At 43.2% G+C, this 27,493-nt stretch overlaps 1 protein-coding gene across 1 annotated transcript in view; it reads left to right on the top strand.

Moving 5' to 3' along the window:
- The window catches only part of LOC143956812 (uncharacterized), a 48,728-nt gene extending 28,971 nt beyond the window's left edge, over window positions 1-19,757 (top strand). The window contains exon 2 of the mRNA XM_077466985.1: window positions 15,907-19,757. Coding sequence (XP_077323111.1) covers window positions 16,141-17,121 — 981 coding nt within the window. The 5' untranslated portion in view covers window positions 15,907-16,140 and the 3' untranslated portion in view covers window positions 17,122-19,757. The remainder of the gene's footprint in view (window positions 1-15,906) is intronic.
- The last annotated feature ends 7,736 nt before the right edge of the window (window positions 19,758-27,493 follow it).

The raw sequence follows: 27,493 nt of genomic DNA, 5'->3' as shown, positions 1-27,493 counted from the left end.
GTGGTTTAAAGTATATTGAACCAAAAAAAAAGCACCGTTTTGCGTTGAAAAAAGCCCCCCGAACCTTTCAAAATACGCAGCGGCTGAAAAAAAGCACGGATGTGAACGTGTCCCGTAGGAAACTGTGTTAAATGAACTGCCGTGTGTCTCTGCAAAAAAAGACACCAATAAACACATAGGAGGGAACCAGCCCTGAGACGTTTAGTAAAATAATGGGGTTAAAAAAAAAACTAAAATTAACCCTTTATAATACAAAGAGCAAATCGCTACTGTAAGCCCCTGTACACACGGGTCGGACATTCTGACAACCAAATCCGTTGGATTTTGTCCGAAACTGTTGCATACACACGGTCGGACAAAGTTGTCGGAAAATCCGATCGTTCAGAACATGACGACGTTATTTCGTTACGATGGGACTACGTTCAGGCTAGTAGCCAATAGCTTTGGTCTAGGAATTTGATCTGAGCATGCGTGGCACTTTGTCCGTCGGAGTAGGCTACACATGATCGGAGCATTTTGTCGGAAAAATTTTTACGGACAAGTTGGAAAACTTGGTCCGTCGGATAATCCGACGGAAACAGTCCGATGCAGACCACACACAGTCGGAATATCCGACAAAACGGTCTGATAGGACACATTCCGTCTGAATCTCCGACCGTGTGTACAAGGGCTTAGGGGTTATTTTTTTTAAGTAATATTTATAGTAGTGATTATTTGCTCTTTTTGTACTATAAAGGGCTCATTTTCTTTTTTTTAACCCCCATTATGTTACTTCATTTCATAATCGATTAGTTGTCGTTTAATCGATTTAGTTGTTTCGGCCCTACACCCAACCACATGGTGCCGCAGTACTGTGTGGTTTGGTTCAGAACATTTTTAGAAAAGGGTCATGGACTTCTTTTCCACAGTGACACCAACAGCCGCTACCCCATATGGGTGCACCCATTACTCTCACATTGCTGCAGTGTAATGCCCCGTACACCCGGTTGGACATTCTGACTACAAAATCCGTCTGATTTTTTCCGAAGGATTTTGGCCCAAACCTGTCTTACATGCACACGGTCATACAAAGTTGTCGGAAAATCAGATCGTTCAGAGCGCGGTGACGTAAAACACGTACATCGGGACCATAAACGGGCCAGTAGCCAATAGCTTTCATCTCGTAATTTATTCTGAGCATGCGTGGCACTTTGTCCATCGGAATTGTCTGCACACGATCGGAATTTAAAAGATCGGATTTTGTTTTCGGAAAAATTTTAAATCTTGCTCTCAAACTTTGTGTGTCGAAAATTCAGACGGAAAAAGTCCGATGGAGCCCACACACGATCGGATTTTCCGACAACACGATCCGATAGCACATTTTCTGTCGGAAAATCCGACCGTGTGTACGGGGCATAACACTGTAAGTACTATTAGGCCGGGTTCACACCGCTGCGATGCGGGAACGCCGCGAATCCGCGGCGTTTTCCCGCATCGCACACCTCCCGCCGGCAGTTCACACTGCCCTATGCGGACGGCTGGGAGTGTCAATGTTATGTTAATGACACCCCCAGATCCGTCCGCATATCGCAGTGCGATCTGCCGACTCGCACAGGAATCGGATCGCATGGTGTGAACCCCCATGCGATCCGATTCTGTTGCGGACCAAAAAAAGGGTCCCGTGCGAGTTTGCTGCGGGACCGATGCGAATTCAGCCATACTATCTGTATGGCTGAACTCGCATCGCTACGGAGATCGGATGTGATTTGCGGTGCGAATCACATCCGAATCTCCCCCCGCAGCAGTGTGAACCCAGCCTTATAGTGCATATCACAAACATTAACCAGTTCTCGACCGGCGCACGCCGATTTACGTCGGCAGAATGGCACGGGCAGACATATTGGCGTACAGGTACGTCCAATCTTTAATGCCGCCCTGCCATCGTGAGCGCCGCGCTGGCGGCACGCTCGTGTGCTGGTCATGACCCCCGTGAGTCCAGTCGCAGGTCCCGCGGACTTGATCGCCGCGATCGTCTCCCCGTTCTGCCTAGCAACAAGTGACGCTGAGCTCTGCTCCATGTGATTGGAGCAGAGATCAGTGTTCAGTAAATGAAAGCCCAACCCCCCCACAGTTAGTAACACACCCCTAGGAACACTTAACACCTACACTGCCAGTGTCATTTACACAGGAATCACTGCATTTGTATAGCACTGATTGCTGTATAAATTACAATGGTCCCAAAAATGTGTTAAAAATGTCCGATGTGTCCGCCGCAATGTCGCAGTCACAATAAAAAAAAAAAAAAAAAAAAAAAAAAAATTGCTGATCGCCACCATTACTAGTAAAAGAAAATATATATTAATAAAAATGCCATAAAACTATCCCCTATTTTGTAAACGCTATAACTTTTGCGCAAACCAATCAATAATCTCTTATTGCGATTTTTTTTACTAAAAATATGTAGAAGAATACGTATCGGCCTAAACTGAGGGAAAACAATGTTTTTTATATATATTTTTGGGGGATATTTATTATAACAAAAAGTAAAAAAGAATGCGTTTTTTTCAAAATTGTCGCTCTATTTTTGTTTATAGTGCAAAAAATAAAATCCGCAGGGGTGATCAAATACCACCAAAAGAAAGCTCTATTTGTAGGAAAAAAAGGACATCAATTTTGTATGGGAGCCACATCGTACGACCGCGCAATTGTCAGTTAAAGCGACGCAGTGCCGAATCACACAAAGTGGTCTGGTCTTTGGCCAGCAAAATGGTCCGGGGCTGAAGTGGTTAAAGACTTTACACCACTATTTGTGCGCAGGGGAGAGGAGGGCCAGTTTGCTATCTTTGCCCTGGACAATGGATGACCTTGCCCCAGCACTGGCTGGACCTACATGTTCAGGACATCTCAGTCCCAAATGACCTCGACAGCCAACGATCATCTCCTCATTTAAAGAAGTGGGGGTTCCCCTTTAATAGCAGGAAGGATTGCCTTCCACTGGAGGATTTGGGAGTCCAGTCTTATTTAGTGAAAGCCGCCTGTTCAAAACTCAAAGCTCGGGTGTGGGGCAGCAGCGGGGGGGGGGGGGGGTGTGACCACCTGGAAGACTTCGCTACACAAAAATTAGGCACAGCAGATAGTAGTGAAGGTGAAAAAACAAAGGTGCAGTTTATTTACACTATGTACAATGGTAAAAAGCAAAACAAAAAGAAACATGAAAATAAATCCTTGCCAACTTGGCCACTTACTACGTAGACAGGTTCCCTGGCTATCAGCTAGGTGCAGCCTTGTGCTGCCCCCAGGACCTATATCGCACTGTTAAAGAGGCTTGCCACACAGGCGTTGTCTCACCGCACATACGGATAACATACGGATAACAGTCTCAACAGGGACACAAAACAGGTTCCAGGATGGAGCACCTCCCTAAACATTCTGGGAGTTTTTGTAAACGTCTTAATGAGCCAATTTACTTCAGCTGGGCTCATTACCTCTACCCCTGCAGGACTCTCAGCACTTCCCCCTAGTGGTACAAATCTGCATAGAGCCTGAATCTAGGACACAAATATTTTCCATCCTGAACACAACCAGGCAATTTTACCTGCCTGCTGTCACACTTGGAAGAGATGAAAATGATTCTTATTAACCCCAGACACAGCAGACTTAAGACTTGTAGACTTCATTTCAGTGGCAATAAAATACTTTTTTTCTCCAATAATAATGTGGATAAATGTATGCAAAGCATTGGCAAATAGGTGTTCACCGTCAAAGGGCACCCACTCCATCAGTTTTTTTTTTTTTTTATTATTATAATGACTCTGAAAACTGCCTCAAATCAATAGAGGACTGGATGACCACCAACTCCCTCCAGCTGAACCAATCAAAGACAGAGCTTCTTATCTTACACCCAAATCATAAGCCCGCAACCAAAACCTCCTGGTCTCCACCAACCGTCTTTGGGCAGACTATCTCCCCAAAGACCAAAGCCAAGAGTCTCGGGGTTATTTTAGACGCACAAATGTCAATGGAATGCGCAAATAGTATCTGTAGTCAGTGGATCTCACCATCTACTGCGCATGCTTCGCAGACTCCTCCCTTTTATCCCAAAGAATGACAAAGCAGTGGTAGTTGGAACAATCATTAATTCAGGACTGGACTACGCAAACTCGCTTTACATAGGATTACCACAATATCAACTTGCGTGATTACAACTGATCGAAAACATGGCGGCAAGGCTGATAACAGGAAAAAAACCCTGGGAATCTATCTCTCCTTCACTGAGGAGCTTACATTGGCTAACCGTAAAAAATCGGATCACGTTCAAGACCCTTTGCCTCACCCACAAATGCGTGCATAGAGACGCTCCGCAATACCTAATGGAGAAAATAAATCATTACACACCAAACCGCAGTCTTCGATCAGCCAACAAAAACCTCCTCCTCGTGCCCAAAGCCCGGTATAAATCCAAGGGTGATCGGAGATTCGCTGTCCAAGGGCATCGGCTATAGAATGCTCTACCAATCAACATCCGCCTGGAAGAAAATCACCTGGCTTTTAGGAAAAAACTCAAGACCTTCCTCTTTTAGCAGATGATCAAAGCTCGCCACAGCGCCTAGAGGCGATTCAGTTCGCATTGTGCGCTATACAAGTATTTCATTCATTCATTCATTCATTCTGTAATACAATAGAGAACCATAGCTGACAAAGCTTGAGGGAATCTCAATTGCCTCCTTTTTGCCTTAAGCCACCTGAGAGTTGGCCAAGACTGCCACCCTCACCCACTTATGTATAAGGTCCTCCATTTGCTTAACTTAAGTATTTACTAAGGGTATTCATAACCTAGACCTGGTGATTATTGGAAGGGGAGGCCTACTGGTGTCCCACCACCTGGAACCTTTAACTCCTGAAAGAGGAAAAACCTCTTGTACTTGTGGTATTTGGAGAGAGCTTTTCTAATTGTTTCCTATGTGGCCAGTGTCTGCAAGTTTAAGACCACTCCCGCCTGCACGTCTGAAGGTGGAACTATACATGTACAGAGGAAAGGGACTGCCCTTGAAAGGACAAAGTCGCTAGTATAAAAATTGTGCCAATTTTGCAAAAAACTGAGCAAGGTGCCTATACTGGCCACTCACCTCCCACACACCACGTACTGCCCCTATATTACATGCTCTTTGGTTTCTTCTCCTATTCTTTCTTTCTCTCCCTTTTCCTTTCTTTCGAGGTCACTCACCTGCCGACTGTCCAGACTCAACATACCATAATCTGCTCTACCCATGGCCCCCATAAATGTTTTATTGTTTAAATGTCAAAGGTCTCAACTCTCCTCTTAAAAGGGTCAAGGCCTTCCAGTCCTTCGCATCCCTAAAAATAGGAATTGTGGCTCTCCAGGAAACCCATTTAGCCACAAGTTTGCCCCCGCTATTTCAGTTACCATTATCTGTAGGTATTACTAGCCAACGCATGCACAAAACATTGTGGGGGTCTTATTGGCTTTTCATTATTCCATCCCCTTTACCCTCCCCTTACCGGGATCAATGATCTGGTGGGTCTTATTCTAGCTGGCCTACTCCAGGATACAGACACCACCCTAGTCTCTTACTGTGCACCCAATGATAATCCCACTTGTTGTAATACGTTGGTAGATTTATGTGGGATATTATATATATATATATATATATATATATATATATACACAGTACAACATTGGCCAGATTTCAGTTGAGTTGTCCAAGCCAACTGAATTTTAACATATCAAAGGGACAGCTGAAGACCCTTTGATGTGTTAATCTTATGCAAGTCTACCTAGGTGTGTGAGGTATGGCCTGTTAATCTAATTGAACATTTCAAAGGATACATTGTTTTAACTTAAGGATGATGTAGGACCATAGAAGAAGTATTTATTGATGGTAACTAGACTTGAGGGGGGGTATTCATGGGAAACATTTGGTTGGAGTCACTTTGTCGTGACTCCAACCAAGTGCTACAACCTCCCTTAGATAAATATCCTCCTTTATGTTCCTGAAGAGCATACTCCCTCCCTGTCCTTCTGCAATTTGCTACAACAGGCTTCCCTGCTTGACACTTGGAGGGGATGCAACCCACTAAAGCGCAAATATACCCTTTACTCCTATTCCCATAAATCCTTTTCGAGGATAGACCCGACGTGGAATTTTATAGATAGGCAACTCCTATCCTCATATTGATTAGTGGTTCCAAATTAATAATAACTACTGCAGTAGGGAGCAGACACAAAAGATACGCTCAGCATCTTTCCAAATAACCGTTCTCCTTTATTATGACACAATTGAAGGTTTTTATACACATGATTACGTAGGTATCACATTAATATTACAATTGTACATTTATGGTAACAAGGGGCGTAACATAGGCAGACTAATTCTAATCAGGACTTGAAAGAATACAAACATGTAATGAAAACATTATTAGTGCCGTGTGCACAGTGAGGGCATTGTGCAATACAGATAAAATAGAATATAATTATATACATAACTTACAAATTTCCTTTACAGACCATATCTCCTGGTTGCATCTTCCCCTAATCTGCTCAGATCTCATATACAGCCTATGCCACGGTCTGACCACTGTGCAGTGATTACTACCATATCATCCATATCAATACCTCAATCCACTGATAGGACCTGGTACATGAATGAAGCCCAGTTGACTAACAAGTCCTATTGCTTCGATATGTAACTCCTTAACCACTTTAAAGCCTTGTACACACGGTCGGAGAATCCGTCGGAATGTGTCCTATCGGACCGTGTTGTCGGATAATCCGACTGTGTGTGGTCTGCATTGGACGGAATATCCGTCGGACCCAATTTTCCAACTTGTTGGAAATATTTCCCGACCAACTGGTTCGATCGGACATACTCCGATCATGTGTAGCGAATTTTGATCAGACCAAGTGCCACGCATGCTCAGATCAAATTCCTACATCAAAGCTATTGGCTACTAGCCTGAATGTAGTCCCATCGTAACGAAATTACGTCATCACGTTCTGAAAGATCTGATTTTTCTACAACTTAGTCCGACCGTGTGTATGCAACAGTTTCGGACAAGATCTGACGGACAGAATCCGATGGATTTGGTTGTCTAAATCTCCGACCGTGTGCACAGGGGCTAAGACCAGGCCTTTTCTGGTCCTTTTGCTTACAAATTTAAATGAGTATTTTTTTTAGAAAATTACTTAGAACTCCCAAACATTATATATATTTTTTTTTTTATCAGAGACCCTCGAGAATAAAATGGCGAATGTTGCAATATTTTCGTTCCCAACAAATTTGCGCAGCGGTTCTTCAAACGCAATGTTTTTGGAAAAAAAATAGACTTTTTTGAATTAAAATAAAATATAGACAAAACCGTAAAGTTAGCCCACTTTTTTGTATAATGTGAAAGATGATACACCAAGTAACTAGATACCTAACATGTAATGCTTTAAAATTTCACACGCAAAGGAATGGCGTCAAACTACGGTAGATAGTCAATGCTTTAAACCTTTTTACAGGTTACTTGTTTAGAGTTACAGAGGAGGTCTTGTGCTGGATTGCTGCGATACCTCACATGTGTGGATTGAAAACAGTGGGCACGACTTACATATGTGTTCCCTTCTGCACACGAGCGCGGAGGGACGGGAGCACTTTATTTTTTTTTTTCTTATTTTTTTTTTATTTTTATCTTTACACTGTCCCTTTTTTTATTTATTTTTTGATCACTTTTATTCCTATTAAAGGGAATGTAAATGTAGCGCTGGCTCCTGACGAGCAGGCGCTATGGTTTCTGAAAAGTTAAGTTGCTTGAAGCCACAGTTGGGCTTTTGGACTAATTCTATAAATATCTGGTTTCAGTTCCAACCCAGCTGGGTTGCACTGGGTTCTCCTTGACTGCAGGTGTCGCTGTCACCACTGGAAAGAGTAGAAACGCAGGCTAGCTGGGTGTATTGAATGCCACTATTCTCTCGGAACCAGCTCAGTGGGGGTGTTTTCCTGCTGTGCATTCTGGGGGGTGGTACCGACGTCATGTTGGTGGGAGTTTTTTTGGTTCCTGCCATTTGGTTCTGGTGGTCCTCCTGACCCAGCCCCATGGCCCTCCTGGCCTGGGGTGCGGAACCATGCATACTGAGTCTCGGGGGCCGTCTGACTCAAGGCTATGCAACTGCAGGGACAGGCCCGAGTGAATTTTGAGGCCTACTGATCCAAGGGTAGTCTGGTGCCATCTCATCTGAAGGGAGAGGCCCAGCAACTGAAGAACCCCAGGGGAGGACTCTTTCAGGAGAAGACCGTGTGCAAGGCTGGTTTCTCTGAAGGAGCCTGGAGGCTTAGTTGAAGGACGCAACCTGGGTCAACACTCATACGGTATCGCCGGATCGGCTGAGAGAAACTGGTACCGTATGTCAGTTCTTTAAATTTATTCATATCCCTCAGTGATGCTCAAGTGTATCTCACAAGTCTGTGGCAGAGACTTTGTCGAGCATCCCACCGGCTGCTAGGCCTAGTGAGAGAGGTCTATCTGGGGGTTGTTAAATCCAGTTGTGAAACAGTTTTTATTCTCCGGATTTTCTCTAAAGACTTCCATCTTGCAATCTAAGTGCCTGATCTCACTCCTAACCCTCTACCCTTTATTGAGAGACTTTGCTTTGTTCTAAATAAATAACCCAAAAGGGGATTCAGGGTCAGTTTCCATATTCTTTGGGCCGTCTACCACGGGAAACCCAAGACGGAGAAGCAAACAAGTGAGGTAACGGTAAGCCCAAATAAAACCAGCAGCTCCTTCGGGGGTCAGTGCTACATAAAGATCCTTTGTAATGTCCCCTGTCAATTACTGCAACCACCTTCCCACTCTATCCTCAACTTCCTAACCCACATCTTCAACTTCTCCCTCTCCTCTGGCACCTTTCCTTCCCCGCTCAAACATGCACTTGTTATCCCCATAGTCAAAAAACCCTCACTAGACCCCACCTGTTTGAATAACTTAAGACCCATCTCCCTGCTCCCATTTGCCTCCAAACTCATCGAATGCCTTGTCCATGACCAAATGAGTCGCTACCTCATGGACAACAACCTTCTCGACCCCCTACAGTCCGCCCACAACATTCTACTGAAACTGCTCTACTAAAACTCACCACTGACCTGCTAACTGCTAAAACCAACGGCCATTACTCCATACTCATACTTTTAGACTTCTCTGCTGCCTTTGACACAGCTGACCACCTGCTCCTCCTCAGCAAATGACACTCCCTTGGTCTCCACGATTCTGATTTATCCTGGTTCTCCTCCTACCTATCTCAGCGCACTTTCAGTGTCACTTACAACTCCATCTCCTCCGCTCCCCTTCCTCTCTCTGTTGGGGTACCCCAAGGCTCCGTCCTTGGGCCCCTCCTATTCTCACTCTATACCCCTTTCCCTGGGCCAGTTGATAAACTCCCATGGCTTCCAATACCACCTCTATGCCGACAACACCCAGATCTATCTCTCTACTCCTCAACTCACCCCCTCAATCTCCTCACAGATCTCAAACTTACTGAATGACATATCAATATGGATGTCACACCACTTCCTAAAACTCAATCTTTCTAAAACTGAGATTGTTATATTTCCTCCTTCACGATCCCCTCCCCCCCCGTGACTTCACCATTAACATCATCAACACAAGCATTGGTCCCTCCACACATGCCAGGGTCCTATCACTGGCTAAATCCTGCCGCCTTAACCTCCACAACATCTCCAGAATTCCTCCCTTCCTGACTAATGACAGCTCCTTGATTATTTCCCACCTTGACTAATGCAACTCTCTTCTTAATGGCCGACCCTTAAGCAGGCTCCTCCCACCTTCATTCTATTATGAATTCTGCTGCTAGACTAATACACCTCACTAACCAATCCATGACTGCTGCTTCTCTCTGCCAATCCCTTCACTGGCTTCCCCTACCCCATTGTGTAAAATTCTAAATGCTAACCATAACATACAAGGCCATTCACAACCTCGCCCCCCCCATCTACATCACCAACCTCATCTGCAGATATCGCCCAAATCGTCCCCTCCGCTCCTCCCAGGACCTCCTGCTCTCTAGCTCCCTTATTACCTCCTCCCATGCTCGTCTTCAGGACTTTTTCAGAGCCTCTCCCATCCTCTGGAACTCCCTGCCCCGGTATGCCCAATCAGCCCCTAACCTGTCCAACTTTAGGAGATCCCTGAAAACTCATTTATTCAGGGAAGCCTATCCCACACCCACCTAACAGCTGTCCCCGAGCCACCCCCCATCAAATCATTCTCTGCAGCTATAACCTTTTGTAGCACCACCCCCTTCCTTTAGAATGTAAGCTCTACAAGCAAGGCCCTCCTGTACCTTTTGTATTGTACTGTACTGTAATTGTGTTGTTCCCTCCTATACATTGTAAAGTGATGCGTAAACTGTTGGCGCTATATAAATCGTGAATAATAATAATATAAATAAGCATGACAGGTCCTTTTTATTGAGAGATCTGGAGGCCAAAAAATACCTCCAATATCACATTTACCTTTAACAGCAAAAAAAAAAAAAAGTCATTTTACATGTAACAGAAAAAAATGGGTCCTTTAAGGCCATTAGGTAGAAGTTACGTCAACATCGCCCGGTCCTCCCAAGGGCATAGAGTCGAGCGGGGGCCATCTTGCCCTAACTCAACTTCCTGCCCATCCCTCCAGAAGATCATATAGTTTCTGCCTTTACTGTACTGTACAGTCAGGATTACAATCATGTTTTTGTTATAAATGATACAATTTTATTAATCCTCAATTAAAATTAATCAAGATATATGTCCACAAGAATGAAAAAAAACAACAGCTCTCAAGTCCTCCCAAAAGCAGGGATATCCTCAGCCTTGTTTGAGGACGGTATCTTTCCAGCAACACCAGCTTAGAACAGTGATGATTTTGGAATTGTTACTCTAATCAATGTTTTTTTTTTTTTTTTTTTTATATTATTCCTATGGACATATGTCTTGATGGATTTTAATTGTGTATTAATAAAATTGTAATTTTTTTTTTTATTGTATTTTTATTAAAGTGCAAGGAACAAACATAACGGTACAAATCGTATGGTATTTTAGGTACATCCATTGAGACTTCATACAATGTGAAATGGTACATCACAGATCATAACAGAAAGGCTAATATGAAAATAAGATAAAAAAAATAAATAAATAAAAAAGAAAAAAAAACAATACCATGAAATGATAAAAATCAACAAAAATCAACAGGCAGTCATATAACTGTAAGGGGGGTGATCATCCAACACAAAATTGTGTAAATTTTTTTTTTTTTTTAACCACTTGGCGCCCATACTACGTCTATTGGCGTCATGGGCTTTCGGTGGTTATATCTGAATGATGCCTGGGGCCACAGACATCATTCAGATATCAACGTTTTCAGCCGGCGATTCCCTGCACCATAAGAATGATCATAACGGCTGTTCCACCGCTTGATCGTTCTTACGGGCGGCGGGAGGGGATCCCCCCTCCTGCCGCCCTACGGTGCTTGTACCGACTCACCGCTTCCATCGGTGAGTCAGTGACAGGATCCGCCGGCCCCCATAAGTTACCATCGAGATTTCCGGTGGACCAGATCGTCCCCGGAGTCTCTATGATCGTTTGGAGGCCGGGCGCGATGTTATGATGTCACTCCCGGCCTCGGTATTCAAATTAACGGCGAATATTTGGCAGGGAAGCCAGGATCGTTTTTTTTTTTTTTTTTTTTTATTCTTCCCAGCCTAGAGGTGAGATGTGGGGTCTTATTGACATATCTCACTGTAAATATGTCCGATCGTGCCCTATTCCTATTACAAGGGATGTTTACATTCCTTGTAATAGGAATAAAAGTCATCAATTTTTTTTTTTTCTTAAGTGTAAAAAAAAAAAAAAAAAGTAAAATTAACAATAAAAAAATAAAAAAAATGTAAAGCGCCCCTGTCCCCGTGAGCTCGTACGCAGAAGCAAACGCATACGTAAGTCCCGCCCACATATGAAAACGGTGTTCAAACCACACATGTGAGGTATCACCGCGAACGTTAGAGCGAGAGCAATAATTCTAGCCCTAGACCTCCTCTGTACCCCAAAACATGTAACCAGTAAAAAAAATTAAAGCGTCGCCTATGGGGATTTTTAAATACCAAAGTTTGGCGCCATTCCACGAGCGCGTGCAATTTTGAAGCGTGACATGTTGGGTATCTATTTACTCGGCGTATCCTCCTCTTTCACATTATGCAAACAAATTGGGCTAACTTTACTGTTTTTATTTTTTTTTTAAGCGTGAAACTGTTTTTTTTCTGAAAAAAACGTGTTTGAAAAAAATTGCTGCGCAAATACCATGCGAGATAAAAAGTTGCAACGACCGCCATTGTATTCTCTAGGGTCTTTGCTAAAAAAAAAACATATATAATGTTTGGGGGTTCTATGTAATTTTCTAGCAAAAAAATTAGGAATTTTACATGTAGGAGAGAAATGTCAGAATTGGCCTGGGGGCGAAGTGGTTAAACAAAACATTATTGTAATCCTTGAGTAGTGAGATAGACCATTCAGCTCCTTTGTAGTGGGCATATGAGGGATGTCCCTAAATCTTCTCTTGATTACGAATATTAAGATAAAGGTAACCCCCATACCTTTTTTATGAGTTTAAACCTCCAAGGTCTTACATTTAACCTAAGATTTTAGGTGACAGAAAAGTAAGGTACAGGGTAAGTACTGAAGTAAATATATGCTATAAATGTTAGGGTTTAATAACACTTTAAATCATATTACGTACTCACCCCATCTTGTGCCAGGGAGTCTGAGTTCAAATCAAAGAGTAGCCATGCCAGTTTCACAAGGTTAAGCACAGTGCTTCTAATTTTTCCTTCCCTGTGCTAGAAATGCAGCACGATGCTCTGAATGAGATCAAAGAACTGCCAAAAATTGTAATAGACACTCGTATACCATAATAGAGCAATATGGTGTCTGTTATAAGGTACAATAGTAAAATGTAAACATGCACTGTTATCTACATCCAAAATTTCATGTTGTGTGGTGCAGAGGGAAACCGCCATTAAGATCTTGATATTTTGGTACAGGACCCCAGCCTTGCTGCATGCTCGCAACCCAGCCATCTCCAATATTTGCTGGAGATGCGGCGAGTCCATGGGTTCTCATTTCCATATATTTCGGGATTGCCCTCTTATTAGCCCTTATTGGACTAAAATTCAGGATCTTTTACAAACGGTACTAATGACACCTATCCCTCTGAATCCCATGCATTTCCTTCTACGCCTCCCTTTTCCGGGAGTATCTAAAGCCTCGCAGAACCTTATGTCCTTTATCCTTCTGGCCGCTAAAAGAGCAATTCCTAGACATTGGCTCTCCACCACTCCCCCCCAAATTCCATCTTTTTCTTTCCATAATGACAGATATACGTAGGATGGAACACTTGACTGCTAAAACAGAAGATACACTACCCTCCTTTTATAAAATATGGAAGATATGGGACGACTCTGAGTTCCCCCTTGAGTCTGATAACCCTCAAACTTCCTGATTCTCATGGTGCCAACTTCTGATTAGGTTGTATCTTGCTATCTTTTTCTTTCTTTTTTTCCTTTGTATTGTTGTTATTCATAACTATATATCCTTTTCCGCTTTCGTTTATCACAGGATATTGTATGCTAATAGTACTTGAATGATCCATAGTTGGAAGATGCTTACTTTATAAACATACCTGTATGTACAATAAACACCTTTGCTATAGGTAACCTCCGCCCGTTAGCCCAGCAAACAAAAAGCGCTTGCACTAAATAATGTGCTTCCTAACTGGGAGCTGTGGAATTTTAGCAGCTGTATTAAAAGGCTTTAAATGTAAAAATAAAGCCACTACAAAACGTCAAAAGAACATCTACGAAGTAAATGAATGAATCAATTCACCCATAGAAAAAACAGCGCATATTACTCTATAAAAGAAAAGTTGTTCTGGTGTGATCTCTTATTCTACGGAGAACATATATGTATACTCCAATTATATATAAATAAATCGTACAAAATTGTTATTGTCCATAATAACTATCAATATGTCCAGTTTATGCTATATACTCAAGGTAGTCCCAGTGCGAAAAGAACTGAAACCAAATTATCTATTACAGTCCATAAGAAGCATAGGAAGCAAAACTGAAACAAAGTTTTCTGTCACAGTTCATAAGGAGTATACAATGCCATCCGTCCTTAACGTGACTAGACTTCCAAACATAAACTACAGTGTTCCCAAATCGCTGCGGGGTAATTCCAAGCCTGAAGCAACCCCCTTTAGTTTTATTCTTACCAGATCTGCCTGGTTACACGAGCTTTCAGATATCACTCTTCATCGGCTGGATCTCATCCGCTTCATGAGCACCAGGTGATTCAAGATCAGATCTGCCTGATTTTGAATCACCTGGTGCTCATGAAGCGGATGAGATCCAGCCGATGAAGAGTGATATCTGAAAGCTCGTGTAACCAGGCAGATCTGGTAAGAATAAAACTAAAGGGGGTTGCTTCAGGCTTGGAATTACCCCGCAGCGATTTGGGAACACTGTAGTTTATGTTTGGAAGTCTAGTCACGTTAAGGACGGATGGCATTGTATACTCCTTATGAACTGTGACAGAAAACTTTGTTTCAGTTTTGCTTCCTATGCTTCTTATGGACTGTAATAGATAATTTGGTTTCAGTTCTTTTCGCACCGGGACTACCTTGAGTATATAGCATAAACTGGACATATTGATAGTTATTATGGACAATAACAATTTTGTACGATTTATTTATATATAATTGGAGTATACATATATGTTCTCCGTAGAATAAGAGATCGCACCAGAACAACTTTTCTTTTATAGAGTAATATGCGCTGTTTTTTCTATGGGTGAATTGATTCATTCATTTACTTCGTAGATGTTCTTTTGACATACCTGTATGTACGCTCAATTTCATAAGTTTATATATACCGTATTTATCGGCGTATAACACGCGCCGGCGTATAACACGCATCCCAAGTTTAGGAGGGATTTTAAGGAAAAAAACTTTTAGGAGGGAAGTTTAAGGGGAAAAAAAAAAAACTTACATTTATATGCCCATCAGTGTCACCTGCAGCCTTGTCCACCATTGCAGCCTTATGCAGCCTTGTCCACCATTGCAGCCTTATGCAGCCTTGTCCACCATTGCAGCCTTATGCAGTCTTGTCCCCCATTGCAGCCTTATGCAGTCTTGTTCCCCATTGCAGCCTTGTCTATTTTATTTGCCTGTTTTTTTTTTTTTTTTAAATGCCGCCGCCAAGATACAGAGCCGGATGTGTGTCTCGGCGGCGTGCGGTAGTTCTCGGCGGGCCTCCGGCGCCTTCGGCTCTTCTCGCCAGCTTTCGGCCACCGAGAATGGCCAAAGGCGGCCAAAAGCTGCCAAGAACGGCCGAAGGAGGCCAAAGCCGCCAAGAACGGCCGGAGGCGGCCGAAAGCCGCCGAGAATGGCCGAAGGCGGCCGAAAACCGCCGAGAATAGCCGAAGGCGGCCGAAAGCCGCCGATAATGGCCGAAGGCTGAAAGCCGCCCAGAGGCTCAGAATTGCGGAAGATCGGCGTATAACACGCACCCACGATTTTCCCCTGCTTTTAAAAAAGTGCGTGTTATACACTGATAAATACGGTACATAGCTTTGTATTATCGAAAGTTGAAATGCTTTTTCTTTATACTGTATTGTACTTTTTTTTTTTTGAAAAATTAAATTAATTAAAACATTAATTTAAAAAAAAAAAACATGCACTGTACATTACATGTATATTAGTTTGTGTATTAAATATATTTAATAAGAAAAGTTAAAACCAAAGAATCACCTTTAATTGAATTTAGCTTTATTTATATCATTTTGGCTTTTCTTTTTATTTGTCTTCGTACAGGTGGATTGACGGGTGATTGTTGGTCTTGATAAGCACAACTGAGTCACGTTGTTGACAAGTCATATCAGTGTTCTAAATGGCATTAGTGTTTTGGTTCCTCTTAAACATTAATCCAGCCTGAGAGGACAACAGGACAGAAGTCGCAATGGTTTTACAGTAAAGTCAAACCCATGTATACACAAGAGGAGTCACAGAGAAGATATATCTTGCTTGTAACGTGATGAGAGTTTAACAATGGAAGCAAATCAAATCACACGCCAGAAGGTTTACAAAGGAGAGAAGTCAAATCTGTGTTCTGAATGTGGCAAAGCTTTTACACATAAGCAAAATCTTACCAGACATATGGCGGTTCACACTGGAGAGAAGCCATATCAGTGTTCTGAATGTAGCAAAGTGTTTGCACTCAAGTCGCAGCTTTTAAAACACCAGAGTGTTCACACGGGAAAGAAGCCACATCTGTGCCTTGAATGCCACAAAGCTTTTGCAGAGAAATCCAGCCTTCTCAGACACCAAAAGTCTCACGATCTAGAGAAGCCATATCCATGTTCTGAATGTGACCTAGCTTTTTCAGAGAAGCCGAATCTTATCACACACCAGCGGATTCACACCGGAGAGAAGCCATATCAGTGTTCTGAATGCGATAAAGCTTTTAAACAGAAGTCACATCTTACCAGACACCAGAGAGTTCACACTGGAGAGAAGCCATTTCAATGTTTTGAGTGTAACAAAGTTTTTGCAGTCAAGTTTAGGCTCTTAAGACACCAGGCGGTTCACACTGGAGAAAAACCATATCAGTGTTCTGAATGCGGAAATTTTTTTGCAAAGAAGATAAATCTTATCACGCACCAGAGAAGCCACACTGGAGAGAAGCCCTATCAGTGTTCTGAATGTGACAAAGCTTTTGCACAGAAGGTCAATCTTACTGAACACCAAAGGATTCACACTGGAGAGAATCCATATCAGTGTTCTGACTGTAGCAAAGCTTTTCCGGTCAAGTCAAGGCTTTTAAGACACCAGATGAGTCACACTGGAGAGAAACCCTATCCATGTTCTGAATGTGACAAAGCTTTTACAGCAAAGGCAGAACTTATTAGTCACCAAGCGTTCCACACTGGAGAGAAGCCATATCAGTGTTCTAAATGTGGAAAAGCTTTTACACAGAAGACCAGACTTATTAAACACCAGATGAATCACACTGCAGAGAAGACATATTAGAGTTCTGAATGTGACAAGACTTTTACAATGAAGAAATCCTATAGCAGGCACCAGCGGATTCACAATATTAATTTTTAGATGCAGGAAGGAAACACTGAAAGAAAGAGGTAAATTAAGGCAGTATCTGGAACGCTGAAAGGGTTTGGGGTGTCTCACAAGTTTCACACCCCACATCAAAAAGCTAATCAGAAGAAAAACAATATAATGCTACTTTAAGAAGCAAACCTACTAGAAGATTTAGACAACTGTAACAGACACGATAACCTCAGTATCTGGGGTGTCCCGGAAACAGTCAGTGATTTAACATCAGCCATGCTCAAGCTTTTTAAAACTTTGCTACCATATTAAGATGCGCAGGGATGGGGTGTGGCTGTACAGCCATACAGCAGTCACCTACCAGCCCCTGTCCATCTCCATGGAGTGGCAACCCACAAGAGGAAGCCTGGGAAGTCACAGCAATACTGTTCTTCCACAGCCATGTGCTGTTTTTTGAAACAGCTGCAGCCAACTGCTTCTCCTCTTGAGACTGGCATGCTCCCTTTCACTTCAGCACAGTACCTGTTGCTCCTACAGACAGAGGAGCCCGACTGGGATCACAAACTGCCTTTCCTCTCCCCAATCAGTGACCTGCCTCCACGCTCCTTTACATTGTCTCCAGATACCAGCTATGGGGAAACAATGTGCTCTAAGGGAAGGACACAAACATGGCGGCCCTCGCTAACTACTACAGCACTGACTCAATGAGACCACAGGAACCTCTCACATCCATTCAATCAGCTATAGACTGCAGCGAGTACACCTACCCAGCCCTGCTTTGATACCAGTTGGCTGACTTCAGCTACTCCAGGGGAATATGCCCTGGTCTTTCCTGCCCACTATGAACACTAAGGATGACTATGAGATGCTAGTGAGCAGGATTGAAATGGTCCTTAGGGAAGGCATGCTGCTAAAGAAATGGCAGAGTGAGATGGTAAACTAGAAGATGCAGTACAAGACAATACTGATATAAGAATGGTTGCCACCACTGTCTAGACCTTACAGGATGCTCTCAGTTCACAAATACCATAACTACATCCTTTTTTTTATCTATGATCTATAAAACCACAGCCACCTAAAGAATATCCAGCTCTTGGAAATCCCAAAGGCCATTGAACAAGCTGATCTGTGGGCCACAGGCATTGACATCTTCAATAGCTATCTGGAGTGCCCACCTCAGACTGAAATTACTATTGACAGAGTCCACGGATCATTACCATCCCCGAGATGTACTATACTGCCTGCATTCATGTACCCTGAAAGAAGGCATTCTACAGAGAGAGCCTAACATAAGGGACTTTGATGGGACCCAAATTCATCATCTCCCAGATGTTTCCAAGAAAACTCTGCAAATGAGAGGATCCCTTAGACCTCTACTGGACAAGCTCAGTTCCCATAGCCTGACATACAAATGAGGCAATCAATTTCACCCTTTTTATGTAATGGTAACTGCACTTTCTCGCCAAAACATCCATCAGGACTATATGCCTTAATTGATTTCACGGGCATAAAACCCCTCCAGATTCCTAATTTGTTAGATTTCTCCAACACTGCACCCCCTATTCCTGCTGACAGGCCCCACAGTAGAGTATGACACCATCCAGGAGACTCGGCTGTCACACCCAACAGTAACAAATCATAGACAGGTGATTGTGGTCCCTGACTCAGTTTTTGAGACTTATGCCCTGTACACATGGTCGGACTTTCTGATGGAAAATGTGCGATCAGATTTTGTTTTCGGAAAATCCGATCATGTGTGGGCTCCATCGGACTTTTTCTGTCGGAATGTCCGATACACAAAGTTTGAGAGCATTATCTAAAATTTTCCAACAACAAAATCCAATCGTATAAATTCAGATCACGTGTAGACAATTCCGACGGACAAAGTGCCACACATTCTCAGAATAAATTACAAGATGAAAGCTATTGGCTACTGCCCTCTTTATAGTCCCGTCATACGTCTTCTACACCATCGTGTTCTGAATGATCGGATTTTCTGACAACTTTGTGAGACCGTGTGTATGCAAGACAAGTTTGGGCCAAAATCCGTCTGAACAAATCTGACAGATTTTGTCGTCGGAATGTCCGACCGTGTGTACAGGCCATAACTGTCGCAAAGTTTTCTCTGGAACACTTCCAGAGGGGATAGATGGTGGGGGCCAGCAACAAGCCTTCACAGGGGTCTAGAGGACCCAATTCCCTCCTCTTATCGCCCTCCTCTCTTTTTTTTTTCCTTCCATTTTTGGATCACCTGGGAGGACATGTTGCAGATAACCTCATACCACATGATATAATTTCCTCTACTCTCAAACCTTTGAGAGGGTACTTTAGGGAATGAGATGAGTAAAAAGGTATCTCGTGCCTGATCTCCAGGGTGTCCCACTTGGAAATAACAAAGGTATGCACCCTCTGTATAGTTGGTTTATAGGTTAGACTGCTATTATAACATGTACTTACTTTTGCTGGCTTTACAAAATTCTTCACAATTATATACTCAATGTGCAATGCTATCTTTACGGGACATTGCTTTGTACTTTAGATTGTCATTATGCCAAAGATGGTAGGCATGGTTCTGGACAATATATGTGCCTTAATATTTACTGCCCCTGTAATTTCTCCTATCCTTTGGGGAAGGAAATATCTCCCTCCTAGAGTAAGAGTGGGAGCTTTGTTGGCCCGATCAACCGGGTTAAACAATGCCAGCCAATAATACTTAATCATTGGCTTGAGACATAACAATTATTGGCTTATTGCCCAGATGTGACCTGGGTGAGCCTTGTCCCACCTGGCCTGATATGTTTGATGTTTTCTATATCTATTTGATGGTTTTGCAATTACAGACAGATGCACATTGTCTGCTTAGTTATGACACTCCTGATTCACCATGCTGTATCTTCAGAGAGCATGGGCTCAAGGTATCATACTGGCTGTCCAAGTGCACATGACTTTTACATGGGGAAAGTCAAGCTGAGTATGCAATATGCAGAAGTCTATTGGATTTATTTCTGCAGATGTATTATTATGTCTTGCTGACCTCTCTCAGGTTCCTTTTTCTATTGTTAACAATGTTTGGGGTCAGGGGGGACAGGCTCTCATATCTCAATCTGCTTCTTGACTGTGTTTTAGATTAGATTTCCCCTTTTTCTTTTTTCCCCTCTGGGCACCGGTCCTAGATACCCTTCCCCACCATTTTTTTTTCTTTGCTTTATCACTATACTCAACCTCTAATCATGACACTGAAAGTAATCTCATGAAATATTAAAGGCCCAAACCTGCCAGAAAAATGGTCTATGTATCTGGGTCACATTTTGAGACAAAATGTATTTTTTTCCCCCAAATCCAACCAGATTTTGTTCCTTGACTCTGTTTTGACCAGGTTAGAAGAATTTACTGAAGGGACTTTAAATCTGGGTGAGGATTTTTAGCTTGAGTAATTTTTATTAACAGTTTTTCTTCATAACAGAGAAGGTGAAAGTACAATAAAACCAAAAGAATCATCCATATTTCCATACATATAGACAGTAGAGGCAAGCAAAGACAGGGCCGTTGACATCCCGTTATATTATATATATTATACTTTATATTCACATTTACCTCTGACTAGTTCGGTAAACCGATCTTAAAGTCGTGTACCCGTGGCATTCAATCTACTCCTCTAATGAGAACACGCACGGCTAAGATACACGGGCCTCAGACCCCCAAGCGCCCCAATTGGGATCCTGCTGCTGACCAGGGGCTGGAGCCGCCTATTCCCACCAGATAAATCATACCCTGCCCCACTAGGGTTTCACAGACCGAGATGCCGATGGACAGCTAGAGCAATTAACTTGCCTGTACTGTGCCTGCTGTCCTGCAAATCTACCCAATAGGGTAGCATCACACTGCACCAAGGGAGGTGTCAAAGGAGGAGAGAAGGAAAATGTGTGAGGGGGAGAGAGAGAGAGCAGAATGTGCTGGTCCAGCGCTAATGGTCCCCGAGAGGCCAGACTACCAGGTTGCATCCCAGGTATAAGGGAAATATTACATAACGTGGCCCATGGCTCCCAGACCGCCCGAAACCTCTCAGTTTTGTCGTTCAGTTTAGCCACCACTTGTTCTTGTACCATAATCCATGTGACCTTTGTTCTAAACATCTTAAAAGGAAACAGCATGTTTCTTCCAGGCCTTGGCTATTGTGATTTTGGCCCCTAGAAAAATAAAAAAAACGCCAGCGTCTGTGATACTTTGGGTAGTTCCGGCTGGGTGAGGATTTTAACTTCATGATGGACCCCACTAAAGACCCCTCTGGGGGTAGGTCTCAAAATGTCATCAACCAGGCAGGAACAGATTGAGTTCTCCATTCTCATTAATTACTCGATGTCTGACGCATTATACACCCCCAAGACAGAGCCTATTCATACTATTCCCCTGCACTACTCATGCATAAGTCTTTTCCCATTCAAGATATGTGTCATGACTCCTAGTTTCTGATGCTGGGATAGGATATATTGCTTTGTCTGCTCACGTTTTTATTTCGAGTTACAGCCAGAATATTTTCCCCCCAAAATCCACTTCATGGAATTTAAATTAAAAGTTATTTTAGGACCAACCGGTTGGCTTAGATCTTGTGAAGGAACTACAAACCTTCTTTGACTTAAATAGAAGACTCATTGGTGATTCTCCTCATGTTACGGGCCTCTCACAAATGCTGCATTTGCAGAGTCCTAATTAAACATGGACATAGGCCTAAAAAAGACAGGATGCATAATACCTCTGACCTAATCATGAAGTTTTTTATGAATATGGTAGTAAAGGCAGCAGAGCGCTATCTCATGTATAGCAGCCACATTCAGATCTTATTATGTGAGCCGGTACAATTTAAACATGCCCCTTGAAGGTGCTCAGTTGGAACACAGATTGGCAGACATAAAAGCCTACCTACCTTCAGAAAAGATGCTCACTCACCTTGATGGTAGATGAAAAATAATCTTTGGTCAAGCCGATCACAGGAGATGAACATCTTCATACAGTATAAACGACTCTAATCGGAAAAGCTCTTGGTAGACATGTGCGATTCTTTTCGTACGAATCTCAAATTCGTACGAACTTTCCTAAATTCGTACATTCGGGAGGATCCGAAATACAAATTGCCATGCGTCCGAATTCTGTACGAGATACGAACTTTTGTTTACGAATCCGAAGTAGGAAGTCAGCACAGCACAGGGATGGTGGGAGCCTCTCATCTAACGAAAATTCGTATTTCGAATAGGAAATTCTTCAACGGAATTTCGTATTTCGGATTAAAAACCAAACTTCCATCAGCATCGACTGTCATATTGAGGTATATATTTTTGCCGTTAAATTCATCGTAACGAACGTTCGTACAAGTTAACGAACCTAACGACAATTCGTATTTCGTACGAATTGAAACGGAATTTCGGACACGAAATACGAAGTACGAATCAATTTTAATACGAACCGTAACGGAACAGAACAAAACAAATTTATTGACGGCGCCCATGTCTAGCTCTTGGTCCAGTGGGCCTCAATACCTCATGTTATGTTGTCTTTCCCCAGTTTACTCCATTTCTAAGCCCTTGTACACATGGGTCGGACATTCTGACAATCAAATCCGTTGGATTTTGTCCGACGGATTTTGTCCGACACTGTTACATACACACGGTCGGACAAAGTTGTCGGAAAATCCAATTGTACATAACGTGATGATGTTATTTCATTACGACGAGACTACGTTCAGGCTATTAGCCAATAGCTTTGGTCTAGGAATTTGATCTGAGCATGCGTGGCACTTTGTCCGTCAGAGTAGGCTACACATGATCGGAGTATGTCCAATCGGAGCATTTTGTCAGAAAATTTTACCGGCAAGTTGGAAAAGTTGGTCCGTCGGATATTTTGTCGGAAACAGTCCGATGCAAACCACACACAGTCGGATTATCCGACAAAACAGTCCGATAGGACACATTCTGTCGGAATCTCCGACCGTGTGTACAAGGGCTTAGAAGTGTTTAACACCATTTTGGAGGGCTATCCTATCAAAAAAGACCTATCGTGGGCCCAGATATCAGTCATTCCCAAGCTGAAAAGCCCCTCACAATGCTCCAGTTATCGGTCACTTTCATTAGTGAATTGCTATCTGAAAATATTCTCTAAAATAAATGCACATAGATTTGGCCCAATCCTTCAACACATTGTTTCTCCAAACCAAGTTGGTTTAATCTGCCCTAGAGAGGCATGTGATAATACTATCCATTCAATCAACCTCATCTCCAAGGCTAGAAACTCATCCATGTCTATGCTTCTGTATTCTACTGATGCAGATAAAGCCTTCGATAGGGTTGATTGAACTTTTGTGCTTTTCACATTGGAGCTCTGGACTCTATGCTCATATCGATTAAGTCTTTATATTCCACACCCTCAGTGACTGTCGGGATCAACAGCAGTCACTCTGCTCCCATTCGACATTTATAATGGAACAAGGCAAGGGTGCCCCCTTTCACCCTTACTATTTGTGATCCAAGCACTTCTCCTACATTATATATGAACAAACTCAGACGTCTGTGGCCTATCAGCGGAAAGATTATCACCACAAGGTTGCCTACGCTGACAACCTTCTTTTCTACATTACTAATCTGATAATCTCCCTTCCAATTCTTCTTCAGGAACTTCACACATTTGGGGCTCTGACAAATTTTAAGATGGATCTGAAAAAACCCTTGGCTTTAAGCCCACGTACACATGGTCAGAGATTCTGCCAACCAAATCCGTCGGATTTTGTCCATTGGATTTAGTCCGACGGATTGTGTCCGAAACTGTTGCATACACACGGTCGGACTAAGTTGTCGAAAAATCCGATCTTTCAGAACGTGATGACATAATTTCGTTACGATGGGACTACATTCAGGCTAGTAGCCAATAGCTTTGATGTAGGAATTTGATCTGAGCATGCGTGGCACTTGGTCCAATCAAAATTCGCTACACATGATCGGAGTATGTCCGATCGGCCCAGTTGGTCGGGAAATATTTCCAACATGTTGGAAAATTGGGTCGGACGGAGATTCGGATGGAATCAGTCCGATGCATACCACACACAGTCGGATTATCTGATGACACGGTCTGATAGGACACATTCCGACGGATTCTCCGACCGTGTGTACAAGGGCTAAGTGTGTGTCTGGATGAGCATACCTTGAAGTCTCTTAGGCCTAGCTTCCCATTCCATTGGGCATTGCACTCTATCAGATACCTGGGTACGCTTGTGCATGCTGATCCCTCTCTGATATTTAAGCTTAATTACCTCCCGTTATTACTCTCTATGCCTTGTCCATCGGATTTTGTCCGAAACTGTTGCATATACACGGTCGGACGAAGTTGTCGGGAATTCTGATCGTGCAGAACATGATGACGTTATTTCATTACGATGGGACTACATGTTCAGGCCAGTAGCCAATAGCTTTGGTGTAGGAATTTGATCTGAGCATGCGTGGCACTTTGTCCGATCGGAATTCTCTACACATGATCGGAGTATGTCCGATCGGAGCATTTTGTCTGAAAATTTTACCAACCAGTTGGAAAACTTGGTCCGTCGGATACTCCGACGGAAACAGTCCGATGGAGACCACACACAGTCGGAATATCCGACAAAACGGTCCGATAGGACACATTCCGTCGGAATCTCCGACCGTGTGTACAAGGGCCAAGACTAACCTAGATTATTGGACTAACAATGCGTTCTAGTTTTGGAGGTCTAATATCCTAAAAATGAATGTAATGTCTCAGCTCCTACACTTGCTTCAGGCTTAACCAGCATATGTACCGAGGGCTTTCTTTTGTGCCTTAATATCAGAGATCGTCAAATCTAGTTTGGCGTGGAAAGGTGCCCCCGAATCAGCCATGATGTTCCGATTAGACTGAAGGTGAGGGGAGGTGTGGGATTGCCGGACCCATTTTTCTATTAGCTTGCTACACATATGGTACAAGTGACTGACTGGTGCAGACATGTTCTGCTGTCAGAGCTTCCTTGGTCTGGAACACAAATACCCAGAAACCTGCTCAAATATCCAAGCCGGAGGCTCTAATTGGCTTCAAAAAAGGGTGGGCTGCGCCCTGTGCACGCCCAGTTGTGTGACATTAGCAAATTAATATTCGCTAATGTCTTCCTGATTCTCCTCACAGCCAAATCATGGAAGCGGGTCTTGAGAACCCATTGGACAGGTGTCTTAGGACTCCCAGCCAATTGGGTCTCAGGACCCACTTCCTGTTCTGCCGGGAGGTGAAGCAATGGCCCAGAACTTCCCACGACAAGCTGGAGCGAGGAACAGTCTAAGGTTAGGCCACTTATTACCGCCTTCCCATCCATCTCCTGCAGTGGGGGGGGGGGGGGGGGGCGGCGGTCGATCATCGTGTTAGTGCAAGTGAGGGGGGCAGGTTTGTTTGCTGCTTCCCCAAAATGTTGAGCACTGGCCACCACTGCCCATGACACTTATTTTGGGTCACCCGGTATCCCTCAGAGGTCATTCTGACCCAATCTTTCATGCCTGGATTGAACAGGAAATCTTTAGAGCCTAAAGTATAAACAGAAAAGTCAGTGCTGCTACCCATACACCACATAAATAGCAGAGCTCCCAGGTGATCGATCCACAGTCGCTGGCTGAGTAGAGTAATGTAGAAAAATTGATCCGCGCTCCAGTTGTTGATCTTCATTTTATTGAATAGCCACAGTGAATAAATGCATACTAAGTCAGTTGATGCGTTTTAGCCTATAAAGTTATGACTAAAGCCTTATAGGCTGAAACCCGTCAACTGACTTAATCTGCTTTTGTTCACTGTGTCTGTTCAATAAAATTAAGACATTTTAAGAGCAACAACTGGAGTGCAGATCAATTTTTCTACAATCTTTAGAGCCTCACAGTTTCTATTTGCACCACAGTGGCACACCCCGTCTACTGTCTCTGCACATTATGGTGCTCTGGCGCTTGACAATTGGTGCCAACGTCAACTCCTTCACTTCCTGCATTCCTTACCTAAACCTCATAACTTCCGGAGAGCACTGACTCCCTTTGAAGAAGTCTGACTAGAGGATGGAGCCATGCCCGCTCTATCTTCTTATCAAATCCCGCTGTTTACCCACAGTGTATACTGGGATTGTACCCGATACTTACCCACTGTGTATACTGGGGTTGTACCTGCTACTTACCCACTATGTATACTGAGATTTTACCCGCTGTTTACCCACTGAGTATACTGGGATTGTACCCGCTACTTATTCTCTATGTATACTGAGATTGTACCCGTTGCTGACCCACTATGTATACTGGGATTGTATCCACTACTTACCCACTTTGTATACTGAGATTGTACCCACTACTTACCCACTGTGTATACTGGGATTGTAGCCGCTACGTACCCACTGTGTGTACTAGGATTGTACCCACTACTTGCCCACTGTGTGTACTGGGATTGTACCCGCTGCTTACCCACTGTGTGTACTGGGATTGTACCCGCTACTTGCCCACTGTGTGTACTGGGATTGTACCCGCTGCTTACCCACTGTGTGTACTGGGATTGTACCCACTACTTGCCCACTGTGTGTACTGGGATTGTACCCGCTGCTTACCCACTGTGTGTACTGGGATTGTACCCGCTGCTTACCCACTGTGTATACTGAGATTCTACCCACTACTTACCCACTGTGTATACTGAGATTCTACCCACTACTTATCCACTGTGTATATTGGGATTGTACCCGCTGCTTACCCACTCTGTATACTGGGATTGTACCCACTGCTTACCCACTCTGTATACTGGGATTGTACTACTGTACCCACTGTATAGCAAGGTACTTTTGGTTGGCTGGATCTAAATGGAAATGGTATTATCCAAGTTTGGTTTTAAGAGTTCCAAACCAAAAGCTACTTTAGCCCTATACTCATGCCCATCTGCACAGGTATACTCAGATGGCTTCCTATCCACACCCTTCAACATATCAAACGGGACCAGACAAAGGTGCCCCCTGTCACGGCCATATTTAATCTAATGATAGAACGACTAGCCAAAGCAGTTAGGACACACCCCTTGATTACATGTTTCCAGTGGTAGCATGCATAACATAAACTTATTTGTGGACAATGTCATCCTGCTCTTGACCAACCCGCGTACATCCCTAAAACAGGCCCACAAAATCCGTATTTCAGCAAAATCTCGTATAACAAAGTTAACTGATTGAAATCTCTAATGTTAGATGTAGGAGTACCACCTTCCATACAGAATATACTACGAAAATGATTACCATATATGTGGAGTAAGAGAGGTATTTCCTACTTAGGAATTACACCAATAC

Source organism: Lithobates pipiens, unplaced genomic scaffold (genome assembly GCF_037356315.1).
Source record: "Lithobates pipiens isolate NorthernLeopardFrog02 unplaced genomic scaffold, aLitPip1_a1.2 Scaffold_41, whole genome shotgun sequence".
Classification (NCBI taxonomy): domain Eukaryota; kingdom Metazoa; phylum Chordata; class Amphibia; order Anura; family Ranidae; genus Lithobates; species Lithobates pipiens.
The sequence above is the reverse complement of the archived record's forward strand: the minus strand, read 5'-3'. Positions and strand labels throughout refer to the sequence as shown.